Source organism: Phocoena sinus, chromosome 2 (genome assembly GCF_008692025.1).
Source record: "Phocoena sinus isolate mPhoSin1 chromosome 2, mPhoSin1.pri, whole genome shotgun sequence".
In the NCBI taxonomy this organism is placed as follows: Eukaryota; Metazoa; Chordata; class Mammalia; order Artiodactyla; family Phocoenidae; genus Phocoena; species Phocoena sinus.
This window is the reverse complement of record NC_045764.1, coordinates 149,668,594-149,693,598: the sequence shown is the minus strand read 5'-3', so window position 1 is coordinate 149,693,598 and position 25,005 is coordinate 149,668,594. Positions and strand designations below refer to the sequence as shown.

General features: G+C 41.4%; 3 protein-coding genes and 1 non-coding gene across 10 annotated transcripts in view; 2 read left to right on the top strand and 2 right to left on the bottom strand.

Annotated features, from left to right (window-relative positions):
- BBOF1 (basal body orientation factor 1) overlaps window positions 1-18,672 on the bottom strand; it is a 38,975-nt gene extending 20,303 nt beyond the window's left edge. Inside the window, exons 1-4 of the mRNA XM_032621150.1 lie at window positions 18,551-18,672; window positions 16,393-16,621; window positions 9,918-9,983; window positions 5,214-5,357 (exon numbers count right to left, since the gene is read on the bottom strand). Coding sequence (XP_032477041.1) covers window positions 5,214-5,357; window positions 9,918-9,983; window positions 16,393-16,621; window positions 18,551-18,630 — 519 coding nt within the window. The 5' untranslated portion in view covers window positions 18,631-18,672. The remainder of the gene's footprint in view (window positions 1-5,213; window positions 5,358-9,917; window positions 9,984-16,392; window positions 16,622-18,550) is intronic.
- Window positions 6,537-8,044, top strand: LOC116748370 (ubiquitin-associated protein 1-like). The gene is given in 2 exon segments (XM_032621138.1): window positions 6,537-7,293; window positions 7,296-8,044. Coding segments are annotated over 2 exon segments (1,506 nt in total).
- A 151-nt stretch (window positions 18,673-18,823) lies between the features above and the next one.
- Window positions 18,824-25,005, top strand: part of ENTPD5 (ectonucleoside triphosphate diphosphohydrolase 5 (inactive)) — a 36,036-nt gene continuing 29,854 nt past the window's right edge. The window contains exons 1-2 of one of the 7 annotated variants that reach the window (XM_032621140.1): window positions 18,842-18,889; window positions 21,108-21,186. The gene's annotated coding sequence lies outside the window, so the exon portion shown is untranslated. Of the gene's footprint in view, window positions 19,276-21,055; window positions 21,187-25,005 lie in introns of those variants that run through there. The other 6 variants (XM_032621141.1, XM_032621143.1, XM_032621144.1 and 3 more) reach the window with 6 other exon arrangements.
- TRNAG-CCC lies at window positions 24,341-24,413 on the bottom strand. Its single transcript has one exon. It is a non-coding gene; the product is annotated as a tRNA-Gly (tRNA).

Sequence of the window (25,005 nt, the reverse complement as noted above, 5' to 3'; positions counted from 1 at the left end):
CATTTTGGTACATGACTCTTTTTGAATTATGGTTTTCTCAGGGTATATGCCCAGTAGTGGGATTGCTGGGTCGTATGGTAGTTCTATTTTTAGTTTTTTAAGGAACCTCCATACTGTTCTCCATAGTGGCTGTATAAATTTACATTCCCACCAACAGTGCAAGAGGGTTCCCTTTTCTCCACACCCTCCCCAGCATTTATTGTTTGTAGATTTTTTGATGATGGCCATTCTGACTGGTGTGAGGTGATACCTCATTGTAGTTTTGATTTGCATTTCTCTAATGATTAGTGATGTTGAACATCCTTTCATGTGTTTGTTGGCAATCTGTATATCTTCCTTGGAGAAATGTCTGTTTAGGTCTTCTGCCCTTTTTTGGATTGGGTTGTTTGTTTTTTTGATATTGAGCTGCATGAGCTGCTTGTAAATTTTGGAGATTAATCCTTTGTCAGTTGCTTCGTTTGCAAATATTTTCTCCCATTCTGAAGGTTGTCTTTTCATCTTGTTTATGGTCTCCTTTGCTGTGCAAAAGCTTTTAAGTTTCATTAGGTCCCATTTGTTTATTTTTGTTTTTATTTTCATGACTCTAGGAGGTGGGTCAAAAAGGATCTTCCTGTGATCTTGCTTGCAGAACACATAGAGTGTTCTGCCTATGTTTTCCTCTAAGAGTTTTATAGTGTCTGGCCTTACATTTAGGTCTTTAATACATTTTGAGTTTATTTTTGTGTATGGTGTTAGGAAGTGTTCTAATTTCATTCTTTTACATGTAGCTGTCCAGTTTTCCCAGCACCACTCCACTTATTGAAGAGGCTATCTTTTCTCCATTGTATATTCTTACCTCCTTTATCAAAGATAAGGTGACCATATGTGTGTGGGTTATCTCTGGGTTTTCTATCCTGTTCCATTGATCTATATTTCTGTTTTTGTGCCAGTACCATACTGTCTTGATTACTGTACCTTTGTAGTATAGTCTGAAGTCAGGGAGCCTGATTCCTCCAGCTCCATTTTTCTTTCTCAAGATTGCTTTGGCTATTTGGGGTCTTTTGTGTTTCCATACAAATTGTGAAATTTTTTGTTCTAGTTCTGTGAAAAAGGCCATTGGTAGTTTGATAGGTATTGTCTTGAATTTGTAGATTGCTTTGGGTAGTATAGTCATTTTCACAATGTTGATTCTTCCAATCCAAGAACATGGTATATCTCTCCATCTGTTGGTATCATCTTTAATTTCTTTCATCAGTGTCTTATAGTTTTCTGCATACAGGTCTTTTGTCTACTTGGGTAGGCTTATCCCTAGGTATTTTATTCTTTTTGTTGCAATGGTAAATGGGAGTGTTTCCTTAACAACTAGTTCCTAATTCACTTTGATTCAGAATGTATACCTACACCTAGGATGGTTATTTTAAAGTTCCTGAAAAGTTAGTGAACTTAACTTGATTCATTCTGCATCATTTTCATATGAAACAAAACTAGATATTCTTTCTAGAAACTTTTCAGCTTTATTGAGGAATTGTAGATAAATAAAATGTATGATAGTTCAAGCGTACATCATGATGATTTGATATACATATACATTGTGAGAGGATTCTTCCCATTTAGTGGAAAACTTGATATTCCTTCAATTACATTTAATAAAAGACCCACTCAGCATTTAACATAGATTTATTGAGCATTACTGTGTATCTTGTCCTTCAATGAATACAAAGCACAGTACTGTTCATGCCTCAAAAAATTTACAATCTAGCAGGGGAGATAAGACAAATAATAAATATAATATCAAGATAGAATGGGCTAAGCGGTATAAAAGAAATACAAAATGCTATGGAAACATACAAAAAATTACTTTTTTGCTAATCATCTTTAAAAAATTTTTTCTCTTTTTTCTAGCTTAATTGAAATATAATTAATCTATAACATTGTGTAAATTTAAGGCATACAATGTGTTACTTTGATACACTATACTGCAAAATGATTACTACCATAGCATTAGCTAACACCTCCATCATGTTACAAAAACTACCATTTCTTTTTCTGTAGCAAGAACATTTAAGATCTACTCTCTTAGCAACTTTCAAGTATGTCATACAGTATTATTAGTTATAATCACCATACTGTACATTAGATTCCTAAGAGCTTCTCAGTCTTATAACTGGCAGTTTGTACCCTTTGACCAACATCTCCCCATTCCTCCCCCCGCCAGCCCAAGTAACCACTTTGAGTTCAGCGTGGGTTTTTTTGGCGGCACCACACTGCTTGTGGGATCCACAGACCAGGGATTGAAGCTGCGCCACCGCCGTGAAAGTAACAAGTCCTAACCATGGACCACCAGGGAATTCCCAAAGTTCAGCTTTTTAAATTATTTATTTATTTAAATTTATTTATTTTTGGCTGTGTTGGGTCTTCGTTGCTTTGCTGTGCGCAGGCTTTCTCTAGTTGTGGCGAGCTGGGGCTACTCATTGTTGTGGTGTGCGGGCTTGTCATTGTGCTGGCTTCTCTTGTTGCAGAGCACAGGCTCTAGGCGTGCAGACTTCAGTAGTTGTGGCATGAGGGCTCAGCAGTTGTGGCTTGTGGGCTCTAGTGTGCAGGCTCAGTAGTTGTGGCACATGAGCTTAGTTGCTCCGCGGCATGTGGGATCTTCCTGGACCAGGGCTTGGACCTGTGTCCCCCGCATTGGCAGGCGGATTCTTAACCACTGCGCCACAAGGGAAGTCCCTCAGCTTTTTTTAGATTCCACATATAAGTTGTATTGCACAGTATTTGTCTTTCTCTGTCTGACTTCTTTCACTTAGCATAACGCCCTCAAGTTTTGTCCAAATTGTCACAAATGGCAAGAAGAAAATTATTACTTTTAAATAGCACACTGAGGAAGTCCTTATGGAGAATACGCATTTGAGCTGAGCCTCTGAAGAATAGGTAAAATTTTAATGGACAGAGCTCTATCAGGAGTATATTCCAGATAGAAGAAACAGCGTAAATAAAGAAAGGCAGAAAAGACTTCAGGGAATATCTGGGTTGGGTGGATTAAAGGTGGTGTGTATGGGAAAGTGTAGGAAAAGGAAATAATATGTTCCAAAGTAGGTGTATGGTCTTGATTTTCACGCTAAGGTGTCTGGACAATATTCTGTTTACAATAGAGAAGATTGTTTATAATCTTCTTTACTAAAGAAGATTCCTTTTTCCCCCCTTGTTGCTATATTTATTTTAAATACAGCAGTGTGTACACGTCAATCCCAAACTCCCTAACTATCCCTTCCCTCCACCCTTCCCCCCGGGAACCATAAGTTCGTTCTCTAAGTCTGTGAGTCTATTACTAAAGATTCTTGAGGGAAGTGAGCAGAACATCATCAGAACTGTGATATTTTAAGATTATTCCTGCAGTAGTGTGTACTTTGTACTGCGGTGGTGTGGTGAACTTAAAATACGTCCACATTTGGAATTTCCTGGTGGTCCAGTGGTTAGGACTCAGAGATCTCATTGCCTAGGGCCCAGGTTCAAACCCTGGTCGGGGAACTAAGATCCCACAAGCCCTAGGGACCCGCCAAAAAAAAACGTTGAACTCAGAGTGGTGGTTACCTGGGCTGGGGGGAGGGGGAAATGGGGAGATATTGGTCAAAGGGTACAAACTACCGGTTATAAGACTGACAATTTCTTAGGAGTCTAATGTGCAGTAATAAGAATAGCAGGATCAGCAACAGCAGGTAATCTTTATCATACAGTGCTAAGCATTTACAGTAAAACAGATGACAGGTATTCCCCACTTTTCTGAAAGTTTGCTTTACACCACTCTGCTTTTACAAAAAAATCTACATTAGTACCTGTTTTCACTAACCGAAAGTAATCCAGAGAGGATTTTCACTTTTATGAAAAAAAGGCGAAAAGCAAAAAAATAGTGTTCAGCAGCGAGCGGTGTTACTGAGGCAAAGCACACCCTTAGCAACGAGGGGAGTGGCACCACTAAACTCCTTCCCTGGGAACCATACTCAGCGTCAAGCTGCCATAGCTTTGAACTACGTCTGTGAGCATCTGTGCTTTATCTTGATTTTGTGCTTCTGTTAGCAAGGTGTGTCCTATGGCAACTGCTTCTTCAGCTTAGGAAAGGTTTCATAGGAACTACTTTCAGATAGCGAAGGAAATCTGTATTTAGTCTTCACAATGACCCTTTGAAATTGGTACTATTGTTCTCACCCCCATGTTACAGATGAGGAAGCTTAATGAGATATCCAAGTAGTGAAGACAGTATTTACACTCTAGCAGTATGACTTCAAAGCACCAACTTTTAGCCCCTATACCACATGGTGTATGGCTATCTTAGGTGGCAATACTACTTCTGGTACTATTACTAATAATAGCAGCAGTTGCGTGTTAGAGCTGGCTCATACCAGGAATTTTGCTAGCACATTGTAAAAGCATTGGTAGCTTGAAATTGGCCACAATGTAAGTATTTACACCAAGGAAATCAGCAGATGCTACAAATGAGGACCTTTTTTTGCAAAGAGCTACACACCACTGTTAATTCTCACTATGTGACGTACACTATTTTAAGCACTTTACATATATGAACTCATTTAAGCCTTACAACAACGCTATGAGCCAATAACTCTTATCACCCCCATTTTACAGATGAGGAAACCTAGGTATAGAGAGGGTAAGTAATTTGCCCAAAACCACAAAGCTGATTTCAGCTACTTGTGCCCAGCCCTCATCTGTGCCATTTATTGCATTGTCATTAATGCAAGAGAACTATTTTCTGAACGGAGGGAATGGAAAGAGTATGCAAGGTCAGAGAAACTTTCTGCAAGTACTCAGTTTTCCTTCCCACACCCACCCCTACCCAGAGTGCCTTAAATTTTTCTAAAATTATCATTCATCAGTCTAAACATATTTTCCTTTAGGACTTCGCTACTTTGCCCCTAATGTTTTTCTGGATCTGTAGTTCCAAAGGTTTAACTGTTGATAAATGTGAGTGGGTGTATTCGCTAAGATCTTGTGAATTCACAACGAAATCAAAGCTTAGAAAAAGAAAAGTCTAACCGTCAAGACTTTTTGCGTCCAGTCCTACACTGATATATCTTCCCTGTTTCTCTCATATAATCTCTGAAATGTCAAAGGGATTCCTTTACTATCTCATAGGAGTAAATTTCTATGAAGGCCTTTGCAGGCATAAGTAGTTAATTCTAATCTCCTTTAAAAAAAAAAAAGGAAGAAAGAAAGAAACTTACATCATCTAATTCTTTCTCTACTTGGATTTTTCTCTTCTGGAATTGTTTTATTGTTTTGAGCTCTGTCTGAATCATGCCAATTTCTCTGGCTTTTTGATGGAACTGTCCCTCCAGCTCACTTATTTGCACAGTATATTTTTGTTCCTGTAGGCAAAAAAAAAAAAAAAAGGTAAATGAGTTAGGAAAAAGAACAGAGGTCACACAGAGTCCTGTTCCATATGAAGCCTTAAGCCATTTGTCTATCTTTGAAGAAATTGTTCCCTTTTTATTTTTGCTTTTGCATAAACTTTTAATTTTTATTAAAAGAGACCAAGTGCCTTGAATAAGTAAAAAATTCTAAAGTGAGCTGATCTTGTATAGAAGATGTAGATATTTATTTAAAAGGGGTATGAGGGACTTCCCTGGTGGCGCAGTGGTTAAGAATCTGCCTGCCAATGCAGGGGACACAGGTTCGAGCCCTGGTCTGGGAAGATCCCACATGCCGCGGAGCAACTAAGCCCGTGTGCCACAACTACTGAGCCTGTGCTTTAGAGCACGGGAGAGCCACAACTACTGAGCCCACGTGCTGCAACTACTGAGGCCCATGTACCTAGAGCCCGTGCTCTGCAACAAGAGAAAACACCGCAATGAGAAGCCCAAGCACTGCAATGAAGAGTAGCCCCCACTCACCGCAACTAGAGAAAGCCTGTGTGCAGCAACGAAGATCCAACAGAGCCAAAAATAAAAAACAAATAAATAAATTTATTTTAAAAAATAAAAGAGGTATGAGAAGACTGAACAAATCTTTAACCTGTAAGAAAACTAAATAACATCCCTGAGCCTAAATTAAAATTAGTAAGCTAAGAGACAAAGGGAGGGCCAATATCTCTTATAAATAAAGAAGGAAGAAGGTGGAAAAGGAGGAAGGAAAGGGGAAGACAAGGAGAAAAAAGAGAGGAGGAGAAAGGGAAGAGAAGTAGAGGGTAAGGAAAAAAAAAGAGGGAAATAGAGGAGAAAAAGGCCCAATAACACAATTAAAACATGAACAAGGGCTATCAAAAGAAATACAAATGACTCTCAACCACATGAAAAAATGCTCAACCTAGCTCATAATAAGAGAAATGCAGGAAGGAGGAGGGAAGTGGGGCTTCACCATGGCAGCTGTGGCCCTGGCGGTGGCTATGGTGACGGTGACGGCCTGGCCTGGGTAGGGCAGAGTTGAAGGTGGTGGTGTTCGCTCTCCCTAGGGGCCATCAGGAGCTCAGCGGGGACAGAGCCTGGGAGGCCGGTCGGTGGCAGCACCTTTCAGCTTCTGGGACAGCGGTGGCAGCGTTCTCATTCTAAATGGCTTCTAAGAAGTTGGGTGCAGATTTTCATGGGACTTTCAGTGACCTTGATGATATCCCATTTAAGATAGAAGACAAATTCAAAACACCAGCTAAAGTTGGTCTACCTATTGGCTTCTCCTTGCCTGACTGTTTGCAGGTTGTCAGAGGAGTACAGAATGGCTTGTCTTTGGAAAAGAAAACCATTGAGTGGGCTGAAGATATTAAGAAAATCCAAGGAGCCCAGTGGGAAGCAGAGCACAAGGCTGAGGAAGCAGAAGCTAAAGTGAATTCTAAGAGTGGCCCAGAGGGTGACAGCAAAATGAGCTTCTCCAAGACTCACAGTACAGCCACAATGCCACCTCCTATCAATCCCATCCTTGCCAGCTTACAGCACAACAGCATCCTCACCCCGACTCGGGTCAGCAGCAGTGCCACAAGACAGGAAGTTCTCAGCCCACCCCACACAAAGGCAGATTTCAATCCTGCTGACTTTGAGTGTGAAGAAGACCCGTTTGATAATCTGGAGTTAAAAACTATTGATGAGAAGGAAGAGCTGAGAAACATTCTGGTAGGAACCAGTGGACCCATTATGGCCCAGTTATTGAACAGCAACTTGCCTAGAGGTGGCTCTGGGTCTGTGTTACAGGATGAGGAGGTCCTGGCATCCCTGGAGCAGGCAACCCTAGATTTCAAGCCTCTTCACAAACCCAGTGGCTTTATAACCTTACCACAGTTGGGCAACTGTGAAAAGATGTCGCTGTCTTCCAAAGTGTCCCTCCCCCCATCCCTGCAGTAAGCAATATCAAGTCCCTGTCCTTCCCCAAACCTGACTCTGATGACAGCAGTCAGAAGACAGCCATGATGGCAAGCACTTTCCACAGCACATCCTGCCTCCGCAGTGGCACGTTCCAGAATTCCCTAAAGACTTCCACCCAAAGCAATGCCAGTGAGCTCAATGGGCATCATACTCTTGGGCTTTCAGCTTTGAACTTGGACAGTGGCACAGAGGCGCCAACCCTGAACCATTCCCAGATGCCTTCCCTCTCTGTCTTGTCTGTGTGCATAGAAGAATCATCACCTCCAAATACCTGTCCCACGGTCACACCTCCTAATTCCTCAATGTCACAAGTGCCCAACACTCCCAGCTGTCCCCAGGCTTATTCTGAACTGCAGATGCTGTCCCCCAGTGAGCGGCAATGTGTGGAGACGGTGATCAACATGGGCTACTCATATGAGTATGTCTTGAAAGCCATGAAGAAGAAAGGAGAGAATATTGAGCAGATTCTCGACTATCTCTTTGCACATGGACAGCTCTGTGAGAAGGGCTTTGACCCTCTCTTAGTGGAAGAGGCTCTGGAAATGCAGCAGTGTTCAGAGGAAAAGATGATGGAGTTCCTTCAGTTAATGAGCAAATTTAAGGAAATGGGCTTTGAACTGAAAGATATTAAGGAAGTTCTGCTATTACACAACAATAACCAGGACAATGCTTTGGAAGACCTCACGGCTCGGGCGGGAGCCAGCTGAGACCAGGCCCTGCCTAGGCCCTGCCACGGAGCCCCCGTTGCCGAAGGCCCTGAGGAGACAACCTGTGGGGACGAAGGGGCACACTTCCGGATTTTCTTTTGGGGGTGGAAGGTCAGGTGTAGAGGCTGTGCTTGCCAAGTCTCTATGAGCCTAGGTCCTGAGCTGGGGAGAAAGTGAGGAAGATTTGGGCATGCAAATGCCCCCAGAACTGTCCTGGCTCCTTCCATAGTAAAAGTATTTGTATTCTGAGAAGTGTCCTTCTCACCTTGGCCATCCAGAGAGACTTCTTTGGTCTTTCTGGGGTCTGTATGGCTTCAGCTGAAACCTGGTCCAGCTGCCAAAAGGAATTGGGGAGAAGGAGGTGGGAGGGCCAGACTCAGTGCTACTTTGGGGCTAGATGTTTCCCTTCTCTGCAAGGGTGGACTGACCTCTAATCCAAGTTGAGTGCAACTGAAAGGTTCTTCCAGGGTTTTGTTTTTTTCCCCTTTTAACGACGTCACTTAGTGTTACACTGGTTCTGCAGTGTCTCTGAGGTGCAAAGAATGCCCTTTTCCCCTTGGGGCCCTGAGTTTGCCTTTTCTGCCAGGCAGTTACCATACTTCCCTGCCCCAGCCTGTTTCTTTTGGCCTGGTTTGGACCACAGTCTTCTGCTACCCCAGATTTTAGAGCCCCCTGCTCTAGAAAACAGTTGTCAGTTTAAGAAATCATTGGCCCAAGAAATCATTGGCCCCTTCCCAGCACATCAAGTGGGGAAGAAAGAGGCTGTGATTTAGTCACCCAGCACTCACTCCCCCTCAGTTATCCCTGGAGAACAGCCTCTCCCTCCAGCCCCTTGCTCTAGGATGACACAATGAATAACACCTAGTCATAGAAATCAGTCTCTTTGGTTTGTTTTGTATTATGTTGTACATCATTAAAGATCTAAATACTAAGGATATACAGTCTTGATGAATCTAAAGTAATTTGCTAACTATTTTGATTCTTCAGAGAGAACTACTAATAAAAATCTAAAAGGTAAAAAAAGAAAAAAAGAAATGCAAATTGAAGTACACTGAAATATCATTTCTTACCTATGTTGACAAAAATCCATTTTGACGATATACTCTGGTATATTGTGGAGACATGGATAGAAGTTTGATTTCTCAGAATATACCATGTTTGATAGATTTTACTTTGGAACCATATAAATATTTTACATAATTATAGTTACATAATTGTACATTAAATTAAACTTTATAAAGCAACTCCTAAAAATCAAAAGCAAAATGTGTTGTTGAGTTGGTGGCATATCCTCACAGGAAGGAATTATTTCAAATCATTTTTAAACCTTGTCAATTTGATTGTAGATCCCTATCAGTATATATCCTAAGGGGAAAAGTGTCCCCCCCAAATCTTAAACTGTATCCACTAATTTATGTTGGTGGTAGTATTAATATTAGTATTCTGTGCCTATTGATGTATTAAGGTTTGAAGAAAATACACAATTATACTGGTATCATGAAGAACCACGGTTTTTGGTGAGGAAGAAAGGAGACACAGATAAAGTTAAGTAAAAATCCTGTACTCCTGCATCTGAATTTAAAGTATTAGTATGGGCTTATGATATATTTTAATCTTCAAAAACTATATATTTCCTAGCTCTGTCCACTGAATAGCAAGCCCTAGAGCTCAAGATCAGTAAATACCACTACTACCAGATGGTTTTCTACAATAACAAAATTTTATGTTATTTTTGAGCTTCTGTACAATCAAGTGTGTGGGCTTTAAGGTCACTGAGCTGCTCAAAGGATCTACTCACTTGTTCTCCTTGTGTCTTAAATATCTGAACTTGCCAGAAACCTGACCACCAGTAAGTGACCACCAATGTACATACCAATTTTTCCTTCTCTTCTTGGGCTTTTTCCTTAGTTTCATTCAATTGCTGTTTCAGTTTTTCAATCTGTAGAAAATGGAAATACAGAGGAAGGTAAAGAAATTACTCTGCATCCTAACTTAATTAAGTAGTCTAGTTTTCACATGATATTAAAACCAGTAGGGTTGGAGACGTGGAAAGAAGAGAATAGAGGACATAATCCACCCTGTTAACTTGCTATTGCCAGCTTCCAAAACTTGGCTATCATCACAATTGCCTGGGTAACATGTGTGTGTGTGTGTGGTAAAAAACACAACATTGAATTTACGATCTTAACCATTTTTAAGTATCTATTCACATCGTTGTACAGCAGATCTCTGGAAATTTTTCACCTTGCACAACAGAAACTCTATGTTCATGAGACACTAATTCCTTCTCTTCCCTCCCCCTAGCCTTTCTGCATTGTTTCTATGATTCTGACTACTTCAGATATGTCCACTGAAGAAAAACCACACAGCCTGAAAGTTGTGAATTAAGTTTTATTCTAGGATTATACTGAGGGCTATAGCCTGGGAAACAGCCTCTCAGAGAGCTCTGAGGAACTGCTCAGAAGAGGTAAGAGAGGAGCCAGGATATACAGGAGTTTCTTGCTGGAAAAAAAAACATGTAGTCAGACATCAAAAGATTAGTACTAATCACAAGGAATGGGCATTTCAAGTTAATGACTTTAGTGCTTTTCTATATAAGGGAAGATGCAACATCTGGGCTTGTAATTACTCCTTAGATATGCATCTTAACCATCTAGGGTCAGTATCCGAAGCACAGAAGGCTTCCTGTTTTTCTCCATCCTGAACTCCCTTCAGGACGCACCATGGGGGGAGGTAGGTGGTGGGTAGGGGTAAGGGGCTGCAATGGCTGATGGCTTGATCCTTATAGAACTGGAATAGTGGGCAACGTTCATTGTTTACTGGAATGTCGGGTAACATTCCCTGTCCACATACACTTCATATGAGTGGAATCATACAGTATTTGTCCTTTTGTAACTGGCTTATGTCACTTAGCATAATGGCCTTGAGGTTTGTCTATGTTGTAGCATATGACAAGATTTCCTTCTTTTTTTAAAGCTGCATAATATTCCATTGTATGTGTATAACACATTTTATTCACTCATCCATCAACAGACATTTGGGTTGTTTCCACATCTCGACTATATGAATGTGAATAATGTTTATATGAATAATGTTTCAAAAACATGGGTGTGCAATTGTCTCTTCAAGATCCTGCTTTAAATTCTCTTGGAAATGTACCCCAAAGTGAGATTGTTGGATCATATGATAATTTTATTTTTAATTTTTTGAGGAACCTCTGTACTGTTTTCCATAATGGCTACGCCATTTCACACTCCCACCAACGGTGCACAAGGATTCCAATTTATCTACATCCTCAGCAACACTTGCTGTTTTTTCTGTCTTCTGTTTTGGTTTTTTGGCCCTGAGGCACGTGGGATCTTAGCTCCCCGACCAGGGATTGAACCCGCACCCCCTGCATTGGAAGGTGAAGTCTTAACCACTGGATCACCAGGGAAGTCCCTTGTTTTTCTGATAGTAGCCATCTTAATGGGTGTGAAGTGATGACCTGGAGTTTTGATTTGCACTTCTTTTAAATGAGGATTTTTTTAAAGAAAAGTTTCAAGAACAGTACAAAGAATTCTCATATACTCTCCACCCAATTTTGCCACATTTGCTTTCCCTCTATGATAGATCTAAATATATGTATATATGATACAGATGTTTGAAACTGTTTTTTCTGGAACATGTGAAAATAAGTCTAGGACATCATACCCCTGTACCCCTAAATATTTCAGTATGTATTTCCTAAGAAAAAGGACAATCTCTTAGAAGCACAGTACAATGATCAAAATTGGGAAATTTAACATTGATAAAATACTATTATTTAATCTATAGTCCATGTTCAAATTTTGCCATCAATTGTCCCAATGGTGTCCTTTTATTGTAACTTTCCTTTTCCTGGTCCAGGATGTAATCCCTGATTATGATTACACTTAGTTGTCATATATCCTACTCTCTTTAATATGGGGCAGTTTCTCAGCCTTTGTCTTTTATGATATCAAAGTTTTTGAAAACTACTGGCCAGGGTTGGAGTTGTCTGATGTTTCTTCATGAGAAGATTCAGGTTATGCCCTTTTGGCAGGCATACACTGCCTAAGTGATGATGTATCGTGTCACTGCATCACGTCATGAAGTGACTGACGTTAATTGTAATCAACTGGTTAAGATTGTGTCTGCCAGGTTTCTCCACTTAAAAGTTACTATTTTTCCTTTTGTAATTATTAAGTATTTTGGGGGAAGATATTTTGAGACTATGCAAATATCCTCTGCTCATCAAAATGTCACCCACTAGTTTTAGCATCCACTGTTGTTCTTGACTGAATCAATTATTACTCTGAAGCCAAATGGTGACTTTTCTAATTCCATCATTCCATGGAAATTTAATAATTTACTGCATTCCACTATAAGGAAAAACTTTCTATTCTCCCTTATTTATTTAAATAAATAAATTTATTTATTTATTTATTCTTGGCCGTGTTGGGTCTTCGTTGCTGCGAGCAGGCTTTCTCTAGTTGTGGTGAGTGGGGGCTGCTCTTCGTTGCAGTGCACGGGCTTCTCATTGCGGTGGCTTCTCTTGTTGCAGAGCACAGGCTCTAGGTGCACGGGCTCAGTAGTTGTGGCTCGCGGGCTCTAGAGCGCAGGTTCAGTAGTTGTGGCACACGGGATTAGTTGCTCCATGGCATGTGGGGTCTTCCCAGACCAGGGCTCAAACCTGTGTCCCCTGCATTGGCAGGAAGATTCCTAACCACTGCGCCACCAGGGAAGTCCCTCTCCCTTATTTATTAATGTATGTGTTTATCTATTAGTTGTATGCACTCATGGACTCATTTTATTCAGTTATAATTTATTACTGTCATTATTTATTTTGAATGTCCCAGATTTGGTCAGTCGGAGCCCCTTCAATCTACCTGCCATGTCCTTTAATTTTTTTTTACTGACTTCCTGTCACAAGATATTACAAATTCATTTTTTAGTTCAAATTCATTTTTCACTCTCCCTGCTCCAGTCTTAGAATCAATCATTTCTCCAAGGATGCTGGTATGTTTTAGTAGGAAATCTGAGTAGCTTTTTAAACTAAAAATTTCTTGACGTGGTTATAGAATCAGAAGATACTGAAGTGAAATACTGTCGTAAATAATCTTAGAATAGTTTAAGGAAACCCTGAAAATGTGTTAAAATAAATTGAGACAGTCCTCAGTTATGTAGGACAGGTGTAAAATATAATTAGATTTATTTTGTATTGATTGAACAAAGCCTTAAATACCAAAACCCGTAAGTGAAATCTCCTAATTTTGTCCAAGATATAATAGTTTTCAAAACACACTTCACTTCTAATATTTCTAAAATTAACATGAAGACTATAAACAGTTTAAATAAAGTTTAAGCAAATAACACATTTCTAGGATATAGTAGAATGAGTAACAAAACTCTAAGAGAGCTAATTGACCAGGGTATATTGAATCTATTCTACTTCTTCCTCCCAAAGTAGTTTCTTTGGTTTTAATGGGTATCTATGATTGTGAGAAAATTATGTATTTGCTACAGCCAGATGCTGGTCTTTGATACATGGAGGCAGATGAAAATCAGGAAATACCAGTGATACCGATAAATGCAGACCAATATCAATTAGCTAACGCAGACCACAAAGCTTCTATATAATGAATTTTGAAAATTATTTGCATGGCTGGCCTAAAGGCTTATTTTAGAATAATACTTTATAGCAGACAATTTTAATAATGCATACTATTCAAAGAGTAATTTTAAAAATAGAAGTCGCCTAGGAAAGAGGGTTAAAAAAAGTAATGTACAAAAAAATTACTTTATTTAAAAAAACACACAAAATCCACACAAATGTTCAGTTGTCCGATTTCTCTGATATGCTTCCAATATCATCTTGATCTTAGTTTTGATTTCTATTAACTTTTTCAAAGTATCAGTGCAATCACAAGCCATTCATTCACACATGCAAAAATATTTTAATGAGTGCCTACTATGTGCCAGGCCCATACTAGATGCTGGAGATACAGCACTCAAAGACAATTTAAAAAGGCCCCCAATTCTTTACTTCTGTGTGGTTTCATTCTAATTAGGAAAAGAGCAAATAAATACATAAGTAACATGCATATAGTATGACAAAAGGTAATACATATTACCAAGAAAATAAAATAAGGGAGACGGTTTTAATTTTAAACAGGGTAGTGAGCAAGGGTCTCCCTGAAAATGTGGCATTTGAAAAAACATATGGAATGATTCATGAATTTGCATGTCATCCTTATGATGCAGAATTTGCATCTGCATCACTCCAATATGTATACTGAAGCAAACACATAAAAACAATAAAAAATGGGTTAAGGAACATATAAAAGATGCTCAAACGACTAGTAATCAGAAAAATACAAATTAAAGTGACATACCAATTTATACACATAAAATTGAGCAAAAATTATTAAGTATAATATCAAATGTTTTGGGCTTCCCTGGTGGCACAGTGGTTAAGAATTAGCCTGCCAACGCAGGGGACATGGGTTCGAGCCCTGGTCCGGGAAGATCCCACATGCCGCGGGGCAACTAAGCCCATGTGCCACAACTACTGAGCCTGTGCTCTAGAGCCCGCGAGCCACAACTACTGAGCCCACGTGCCACAACTACTGAAGCCCGCGCGCCTAGAGCCCGTGCTCTGCAACAAGAGAAGCCACCGCAATAAGAAGCCCGCACACCACAACAAAGAGTAGCCCCTGCTTGCCACAACTAGAGAAAGCCCACATGCAGTGATGAAGACCCAATGCAGCCAAAAATAAATAAAATAAAATAAAATAAATAAATTAAAAAATATATATATCAAGTGTTCACAAAAATGTGGATAAATGGGAACTCACTTTAATACATTACTTTTGAAAGTATAAATTGGTATAACCTCTTTGGAGTTCAATTTAAACCCTTGTGAAGTTGAAATTATTCATACCTCATAATGTAGTAATTTAAACCCTAAGTGTCTACTCTAGAGAAACTCTCACACATGGGCACAAGCAGACATACACAAGAATGTTTACTGAAGGTCTATTTGTAATAATGAAAAAATGGAGTCTAACTGACCCATAGGGTGGTATGAACAAATAAATTTTGGTTTATTTATTTATTTGATGTAATATTATAAAGCAGTTAATAATGAATGAAAAAATAAAGCATGCTCATTATCAACTTCTTAACAATGAACTGAATCATGCGATTTTTGTAAATATACCACAAAACATGTTTTATAAAAAAGATAAGTTGCGGGCTTCCCTGGTGCCACGGTGGTTGAGAGTCTGCCTGCCGATGCAGGGGACGCGGGTTTGTGCCCCGGTCTGGGAGGATCCCACATGCCGCGGAGCGGCTGGGCCTGTGAGCCATGGCTGCTGAGCCTCCGTGTCCGGAGCCTGTGCTCCACAGCGGGAGAGACCACAGCAGTGAGAGGCCCGCGTACCGCAAAAAAAAAAAGATAAGTTGCAAAAGATATGTACAATATGACACTACTAATATAAATTTTAAAACAAGACTATAATATGTATTATTTGTGGATGTATAATACATAAATAGTAAAAATACAAAAACATACACAGGAATGAAGCATGGTGTAAATTTCCTTGGGCATCCATGGGACTCATAGAAGCAGATGGGAAAGAGAAGAATTTAAGTCACACCTAAGTTCCACCCACTAGCTGTGTGACTTCAGGCAAGTTACCTGTCCTGAGAGTCAATTTCTTTTTCTGTAAAGTGGGAATGACAATTTGTAGCTACAGGGGGTTATTAAAAGGACTAAATGACATAGCAGAGGTAAAGTACTTAGTATAGTGCCTGGCACAAACAGGGGCCCCAAAATATTAGTTCCCTTCCCCTTTTTTCCCAGATCTAAAATGATAGCTCTACTCCCAACGTTTCAACAAAGTTCAATAAGATAAATTCAAGATTCAACAAGCCAAAAAGAAGAGATTCAACTTGCTGGGTTCATAATCATGTGATCACAGATTATCGTTGAATTGCTTTACAGATCATTAATTACTTAGGTAGTTATCAGTATCATAAAAAATATATATAGGTCATATATCATGCTCTTGTTTTTAAAATAAAGTTGATCATAATATTCTCTTAGGATCATCAACCTTTGTTTCAGGCAAGAAAACATGGGACAAGGCTGAAAATAAGAAAGCGTCAATTCTGACAGTAAAGCCATTCTGAAATAACATGTTGCTTCAAGGAGAGATAAAGTCAATTGAAGTGTCTTAACTATGTGATGAGATTTCCAGGAATTAAAATCCTTGAAATATATAACACACCAGTATAACCACAGAGGTAGTTACTAAGGCTCAGGAGGGTTTCTACCTACCTACCAGATTATCTTTCTCCTGATCCTGTTTCTTCAGGTAGTTCAATACAGACATTGTGTCTTTCTCCATTCTATACTGCTGTTTCTTTAATTCTTCATTACATTTTGCCAGTCTCTGGGAAGTATCACGATACTCAATCCTAGAGAGTTCTGTGACTTCCAGCCTGGCCTCCCAAAGGGAGGCATTGGCCTTGGCTCTCTCCATGGCAGATTCCTCAACTTTTATCATCTTCCTGCACAGGAAGAGGACATTGACAGCATATAACTATTTCTCTACTACATTAGTATTACACCATTCTCTTTATTGTTATTTGTTTTGCTTGGCATTTGCCTAGCACATATGAGCAAATACTGTTGGATAAATGAGTTAATAAGAAATATATATGGTCTGTTAGCCTCAGTGTTTCTCATTGTTGATATGTGCACTGCAGCTGCATGGTCAAAAATAGAAAACACGCTAGTGAGTTCCAGGAATGTGATACGCCCTTGGCACTTCTAAAAAAGGCTAGACTAACTACACAGTTATACTTTTTAAAAAATCACACTGTAGAAGAATACTTATATAATACATTGGGGGGAAAAAAGCTACAAATAAATTTGTATATTGGGCTATCATTTTATAAAGAAGAAAAAGAATATTCCAAAATGATAGTAGTGGTTATCTTTGGATGATGGGACTACAGGTGGTTTTGTTTTCTGTTTGACTTTCTATGTTTCCTAAACTTTCTGTATTGAGCATGCATTACTCTCTTAAAACAAGTTACTTTATAAACTATGCAAGGATTTCCTTGTGGTCCCATATATAGTGTTGTTGGACAATGTGTATGACTCCAATGTGTCTAGGAACCACTAGGGTCATGTAATAGGTTTAGTGGCAATCTAGCAGCAACTCCAAGCCTGCAAAGCTTTAGTGCTAGCGCAATACTATCCACTTCAGAAATTCTGATCACTTTGCGGAAACATGAATAATTACCTGAATTGGTCAAATCCTTTATGTTTTCCTTTGAACCAAAAGGAATCCTTGAAAAAAGCCCAAGGAACTACTTCAATCACCCAGAGATCCTTTGGATGTCCACGATCATCTCAACCACATAGCTGAGATCGATCAGGCTACAGGCAAAAAATAATGAACCCAGAGCACCAGAGCATAGTTCTTGTGCGGGGGGGAGGGGGGAGATCCAAGTTGAAGCATACACAGACACCTTAATTTGTTTATTTAACAAATATTAAGCATCTGCTATGATCCAGGGTCTCTTCTAGGTGCTGGAGATACTGTGAATAATGCTCAGTGCCTATTCTAGAGAAGCTTAAAGCCTTGAGCAGGGCTTCCCAACTACGAATATTCTGAGCTACACGATTCTTTGTTTAGAGTGGGGCTGGGGGTTGTCCTGTGCAGTGTAAGATATTTAACAGCATCCTTTGTCTCTTATCCACTAGAGGTCCCCAGATGTGACAACCAAAAATGTCTCCAGATATTAACAAACGTCTCCTGGTAGCCAAAAATCACCCCAGGCAGAGAACCACTGGTCTAGAGCAATGCCGTCCAACAGAACGTTCTGTGATGGTGTTAACGCTCTGTATCTGGGCTGTCCAATACAGTCACCACTACTAGCCACATGTGCCTACTGAGGACATGCAATGTAGCCAATACAAATGAGGATCTGAATTTTTAATTTTATTTAATTTTAACTAATTTTAATGGACACACGTGACCGGTGACTACCCTAGTGGACAGCACAGGCCTAGAGGATCTTCGATATCCTAAAACATGTTATCCTGACCTTCACTTCTGGGGTCAGAACTAACCCTTCCTCCGCATTCTCTATTCTTTTTCCCTCCACTGGCACTTAACTTCATTCGGTCCTATGTTACTTCTGTTCTTTGGGAACTTATCTGCCTCCTCCTCGTTCGTTAGCGCATTACACATAGACAGGGGCTGTATCTAAGTTACTTCAGGGTCCCAAGCCTCACACTCTTGTCTTAGTTGAAGTAGTATGGTTTGGCGTGCATTTTGGTAATATCTGAACAATGGGGGCTGTCCTCAGAAGCGGGGAGAGAGGAGGGTACAGGAGGGGAGGCGGGAGGGCGCCAGTTGGCCCGCCCCTGAGAATCCCGGGAGGGTAGGCCCAGGGAGCAGGGACCCCAGGGTGGCTTCTCCTTACTTCTTCTTCTTGTCTTCGCCTTTGTCTTTGCCTTTACCTTTACCCATCCCTTTCTTTTCGTCCTTTCCCTTCGACGGCATCTTGGCTTCTCCAGGGGCCCCGCTGCCGTTGGCGCCTCTCTGCGCCGCCCAGGCCCCGCCCCGTCTCCAAGGACAACCGGCACACTGAGCCCGTAACTATCCGCGCGGGCCGCTGCCGGCGCTCAGAGAGCGCAAGCGCCCGTGACGTAGCCCCGACACCGCCCCGCGGGGCCCAGTCCACTGGCCGGGCGCAGGGGGCGGGGCGGAGGTCGCGCCGAGGGCAGCGGGCGGCCGCCCCGTGGAGGCGCGCGCGCGCGCGGTGAGTGTGCGAGAGCGGACATACCTGAGCCAGCCGGAGGCCGGGGCTGGGAGGGCGGCGGGGGCCAGCCCCGGTTGGCTGCGCGACGGTGGGGGCGCTCTCCGCTAAGGAGGCTTGGCTTCGCGTCGGGTCCGGCCGGCGCGCCGCGGTCGTCAGAGCGCCGCTCCCGCCGGGTTTGCAGCGTTTCGCGTCTCGCCTGTGCGTGCTCTCCTTCTCTCGTGCTGCAGCCACCGTGGCCGTGGCAGCCTCGCTCTTGTCCCTGCTCCGCCTCTCCCGAAGCTGCCCCCGACTCTCTGGGTTTCCTTCTCCCGCTCCTGGCTTTTAACTCTTGCTAATTCTGTAAGGGATGGCGCAGCCAACGGGCTTCCCAGGCCAAACATTTTTTGGTGAGGCAGTTGAGGACTCCTCTGAGGGGGGCTGGGGGTGAGGCGGGCAGCGCCTGCTGGCGTCGGAAAGCCTGGCGGGGAGAGAAGGGCTGCCCCCTGGGTTGGGAGAGCTCCGGGGCCTCGTGGAGAGTCCTTGAAGAGGGGTGTGCTGGGGTCAGGCCCTCGGTCCCGTTCTGTACTGTCGTGGCCGGCGCTGCCCGCCCAGGGCCAGCCCCGGATTCCCATTTGCTAATAAGCTCTTGCGTTCGCAGTCCTCTTTTTTTTCTGCGAGTCGCGTAAAGTTGAAAGCTCATGCATTTTGGTGCGTTTTGGTTTTGGTTTGCTGCCCCCCTCCGCCCCCCCCCCCCCCTCCAGCACGCCAGTGAAAAGGAGTAGTACTGAAAGGTACTGTTCGCCTTTTTCGGAGGAGGAGCTCTGTGCTTCTGCCTTCATTCAGTGAGTTAGTCCGGGAGTTACTGAGGAAGACAGGTAATTCTAGGTGCCGGGACAACAGAAAACTTGTGATTGAAGCTCTGCTGTGCGTTATTCTCCCTTTCAAATTGAATTTTAAATTTCTTTAAAAACTTCATTGTACATCTTCCTTCTCCATTTCGCTAAGGAGAACTTAATCCCTACACCCTTTCCAGAGGTTTCTGATGCAAACCCCGCCCCTTTTTTTTCCACTTAACGTCGTTTCTGTTTCTGAATTCAGTGGTTAGGGGGAACATGCTGATTGGTGTTAATATTAATGAGCGCTGGAAATCTTTTTAGCCATACCATCTGCTTGCATGGTAGTGGCTTACCCTCTTCTGGTGCTTTTCCCCCCTCTATTTGCATGTCACATTTCCATGAGCCCATGGTGGAATTAAACATTGAAGAGGTTTATTCTCATATAGAAGCTATAAAGTTATTGATTTTATGTGTCTAAGGTTCTGAACATGCACCCTATTGATAACTTACAGAAAAAAGAGGGTAGGGCATCTTCTGTCAGAGGCTTGACATTTGGAATTCATTCTAAAAAATTGGTTACTGTGAATATGAAAGTCCAAAATTTTGTTGTCTGTAGGCTCATTTATAAACATGAAAATTTGACAGTAACAAGATTATTTCTTAATAAATATGCATAATACTTTACTTACATGTACATTATAGTTATTTTATTATACAGCATATTTTTTTTGACTTTAAGTTTGATTTTGTAGTTAAAGCTGTTGTAACTTGAATACGACTAAGAGAAATGCCCAGATTCACACTGTAGTAGATGTAGGTCTAGAATCTGTAGTCTTCTGAACCTCCACATCTCTGCCAAAGAACTGGATGTTATTATTCAGTCATATGTTTGTAAAAAACATCCAATGGTACAGATAGTAGAGTAGGAAGTTGCTATTTAGCAATTCATCTGGTAGCATTTCCTTTCATACTTTCTTGTAGGTAGTTTTACTATGAAGTTTATTTCGCTGAATAAATTTGCTTTGTTTTATTTTATTTATTTTTGGCTGTGTTAGGGCTTCCTTGCTGTGTGCGGGCTTTCTCTAGTTGTGGCGAGCAGGGGCTATTCTTCCTTGTGGTTCATGGGCTTCTCACTGTGGTGGCTTCTCATTGCAGAGCATGGGCTCTAGAGCTCAGGCTCAGTAGTTGTGGCGCATGGGCTTTAGTTACTCTGCAGCATGTGGGATCTTCCCCGACCAGGGCTCGAACCCGTGTCCCCTGCATTGGCAGGCGGATTCTTAACCCCTGTGCCACCAGGGAAGTCCCATGCTTTGTTTTATTGTTTAGAATGCTAATGCGTTTAAAACTTGGGATAAGCACTTAGTGTTTTGTTGACTTGGTTTTGTAATTCTTTTTTTGCCCAGTTTGCATGGTTCCTGGTCAGCATAGAAATGTGGAGTGTCTCGGCTGAATCCTCATGCAGACAAGATCATTATGGTCCTGGTAGGTAGGGCAAGTATCTGGATGTGAGGTTACACCTCTGCTATCTTTTTTTTTTTTTTAACATCTTATTGGAGTGTAATTGCTTTACAATGGTGTGTTAGTTTCTGCTTTATAACACAGTGAATCAGTTATGCATATACATATGTCCCCATATCTCTTCCCTCTTGCATCTCCCTCCCTCCCACCTTCCCTATCCCACCCTTCTAGGTGGTCACAAAGCACCGAGCTGATCTCCCTGTGCTATGCGGCTGCTTCTCACTAGCTATCTATTTTACGTTTGGTAGTGTATATATGTCCATGCCACTCTCTCACTTTGTCCCAGCTTACCCTTCCTCCTCCCCATATCCTCAAGTCCATTCTCTAGTAGGTCTGTGTCTTTATTCCCGTCTTGCCCCTAGGTTCTTCAAGACTATTTTGTTTGTTTGGTTTTTTTTTTAGATTCCATATATATGTGTTAGCATACAGTATTTGTTTTTCTCTTTCTGACTTACTTCACTCTGTATGACAGACTCTAGGTCCATCCACCTCACTACAAATAACTCAATTTCATTTCTTTTCATGGCTGAGTAATATTCCATTGTATATATGTGCCACATCTTCTTTATCCATTCATCTGTCGATGGACACTCAGGTTGCTTCCATGTCCTGACTATTGTAAATAGAGCTGCAATGAACATTTTGGTACATGACTCTTTTTGAATTATGGTTTTCTCAGGGTATATGCCCAGTAGTGGGATTGCTGGGTCGTATGGTAGTTCTAAAGCTGTAAATGTACTTCATTTGCTCCTGGGTTGGTTTTGTTTTGTTTTCCTGAATTGGATTTTCTACCTTTGCCAAAAGATGTTAACTTTTCTCTTGTCCCATTGACTGTAATACCATCAAGTGCGGAGTTGCTCAAAAAGCCAAATAAGAACTTAGGATTATATCTCAAAATGCATATTATTTCTAATTTTTTCTTCCAGTAGTTCCAGAATTGGGTTTACTCTCTGAAGTCATCTGTGACTTTATTCTGGTTTAGCTTGGAGACCGAGTTTCTACTCATAAATCATCCTTGAAGTTGCCTGATAGCTGATGCTGTTTTATAAGTAGAAGAGACCAAGTGAACAGTTTTGGATTTTGTTTTCACACACCCTTTAGAATCTTGGATGCATTTATTGTCATCTGAAGGAGACTGATCAATATTTCTGAATATCATGGAGAGTTACTTTCATCCTACTTTTTAATTACATGTGGTACAAATATAGAATTCTATTAAATAGCTATCATCTTGTGATATTGTTGCAGGAAGGGGGACGCCTTCCAGGGCCCAAGAGTGGGCTCTTGTCTAACACTCAGAAATGAATTGTCTGAGGAGACATACGTGCTGCCAAAGCAAGAGATTTATTTGGAAGGGGCACCCGGGTGGAGAGCAGGAGGGTAAGGGAACCCAAGAAAACTGCTGTGCCACGTGGCTCGCAGTCTCAGGTTTTATGGTAATGGGGTTAGTTTCTGGGTTGTCTCTGGCCAATCACTCTGACTCAGCGTCCTTCCTGGTGGCACACGCATCACTCAGCCAAGATGGATTCCAGTGAGGGGGATTCTGGGAGGTTGGTAGGACATATGGACTCATGTTTCCTCTCTTCTTTTGACTCTTCCCGAATCCTTCCAGTTTGTGGTGGCTTGTTAGTTCCACATTCCTTACCAGGACCTCCTGTCACGAGATAACTCATGCAAATGGTTACTGTGGTGCCTGGCCAGGGTGGGCGGTTTCAGTCAGTGGTTCCCCTAACCATATAATGACTAGTTCACATCCCTACAGAGGATAAGGCATCCTGGAGATAAAGGATATAATCTTATAAATTTTCAAATCAGTTTAACATTCACTGTTTTATTTATATACAGAATCTGTTACCACAGATTATTGTCTATTGGCAGTTTATTTGCAAAATATTCAATTTTTATTAGTTGTCCTTTCTGACAAAACCATTACACAGGACTTAAAGTCAGGTGTTTTTTTTTGAATTTAATTTATTTTTTTCTACAGCAGGTTCTCATTAGTCATCCATTTTATACATATCAGTGTATACATGTCAATCCCAATCTCCCAATTCATCCCACCACCCCCCACTGCTTTCCCCCCCACTTAAAGTCAGTTCTTTAAGAAAAGTTATATACCAGAACTTCCCTGGTGGTCCAGTGGTTAAGAATCTGCATTCCAATGCAGGGGATGTGGGTTCGATCCCTGGTCAGGGAACTAAGATCCCACGTGCTGCAAGGCAGCTAAGCCCATGCACCACAACTACTGAGCCCACGTGCTCTGGAGACCCTGTGCCGCAACTAGAGAGAATCCCGCATGCTGCAACGAAGAGCCTGCGCTGCAGCAAAGATCCTGTGTGCTGCAACTAAGACCTGACGCAGCCAAATAAATAATAAATAAATTATAGAGAAAAAAAAGAGTCATATACCCAAATTTCAAACCTGCTTATCTGCACTTTTCATTTCATGGATCTGTCAAATGTTCATTCATTTAAGAAGTGTTTAGTAGGTACAGTACCAACTGAATACCAGGCTCTGATAGCTTGAGGGGTACAGTGGGAGACAAGACAGGGCCCTGCCTTCAAGTGGCTTACAGTCAGGTGTATAACGTGCTGACCTGGACATTGACCTCTGAGAATATACAATACACATAGCTTCCTCATTGGAAGCTATGCACAAACAGTTAACAATAAAATTCACCAAGCAGTGATGGATAAAGCGGAGATGGTATGGACCCTACGTGCTACAGGAATTTGGAGGCATGAAAGACTGTCAGAAAGTTCACAGGAGGAGGTAGGCTGAAAGTAAAAGGGAAGGCTTTCTGGGAAGGTAGAACAAATGAGCAAAATCAGCGTGTGCTTGAGACAAGGAGTAATTTAACTAGAGTAACGGTTCCCGAAGTGTGGTCCACGCATCAGTAGTATCAGCATCATCTGGTAACTTGTTAGAAATGCAGATTCTCAGTCCCAACTTGAGACCTATTGAATTGGAAATGCTGACAGTGAAGCCCAGCAATCTATGTTTTTTGGTTGTTTTTAAATATTTATTTATTTATTTGGCTGTGCCGGGTCTTAGTTGCAGCACGTGGGATCTTCGTTGCCGTGTGCAGAATCTTTACTTGGCGGCATGTGGGATCTAGTTCCCTGACCAGGGATTGAACCTGGGCCCCCTGCATTGGGAGTGCAGAGTCTTAGCCACTGGACCACCAGGGAAGTCCCCCAGCAATCCATGTTTTAACAAGCCCTCCAGGTGGCTCTGATGTGTGCTTAGAGCAAAGGTTTTTGTATGAAAGTAGTGGGCAAAAAACTTTGGTTAAGGTAGCCTGGGACTTAGAAGTCCCTTAGAAGGACTTAGAATGTTAGGCAAGAAGTTTGTCTTTTAATCCTACAGAGCAGAGTCACCAACTTGAAACTTGAGAGCTGGATTTGGCCCATAGATATGTTTTGTTTGGCCTGCATGGTGGTTTTTTGAGTTTTGTTTTTTTAATGGAATTAGTTGTCACTATTTTAAAAACCAGATTCTACATAGAAATCTGTGCTTTTAGCTTATTTTCAAAAATCAGAAGACCTGGCAATACTGAGCTTGTATTTCATCATGGCAGCAATTTGTGGGAACAGCAAGCAGCTTACCCTTTAGATGGGACAAGATGGGACATGTGCTTTCCAGTTTACACAGTCCCCACAACTTCCTGTTGATTACACACACCTTTACTTACTTACATTTTCTGCCTGGCCCCAGTAGGTATTCCAGTATTTGAGTTCATAACTTCTGTTATGGACGGTGGGAAATTGATGAAAGTTTTCA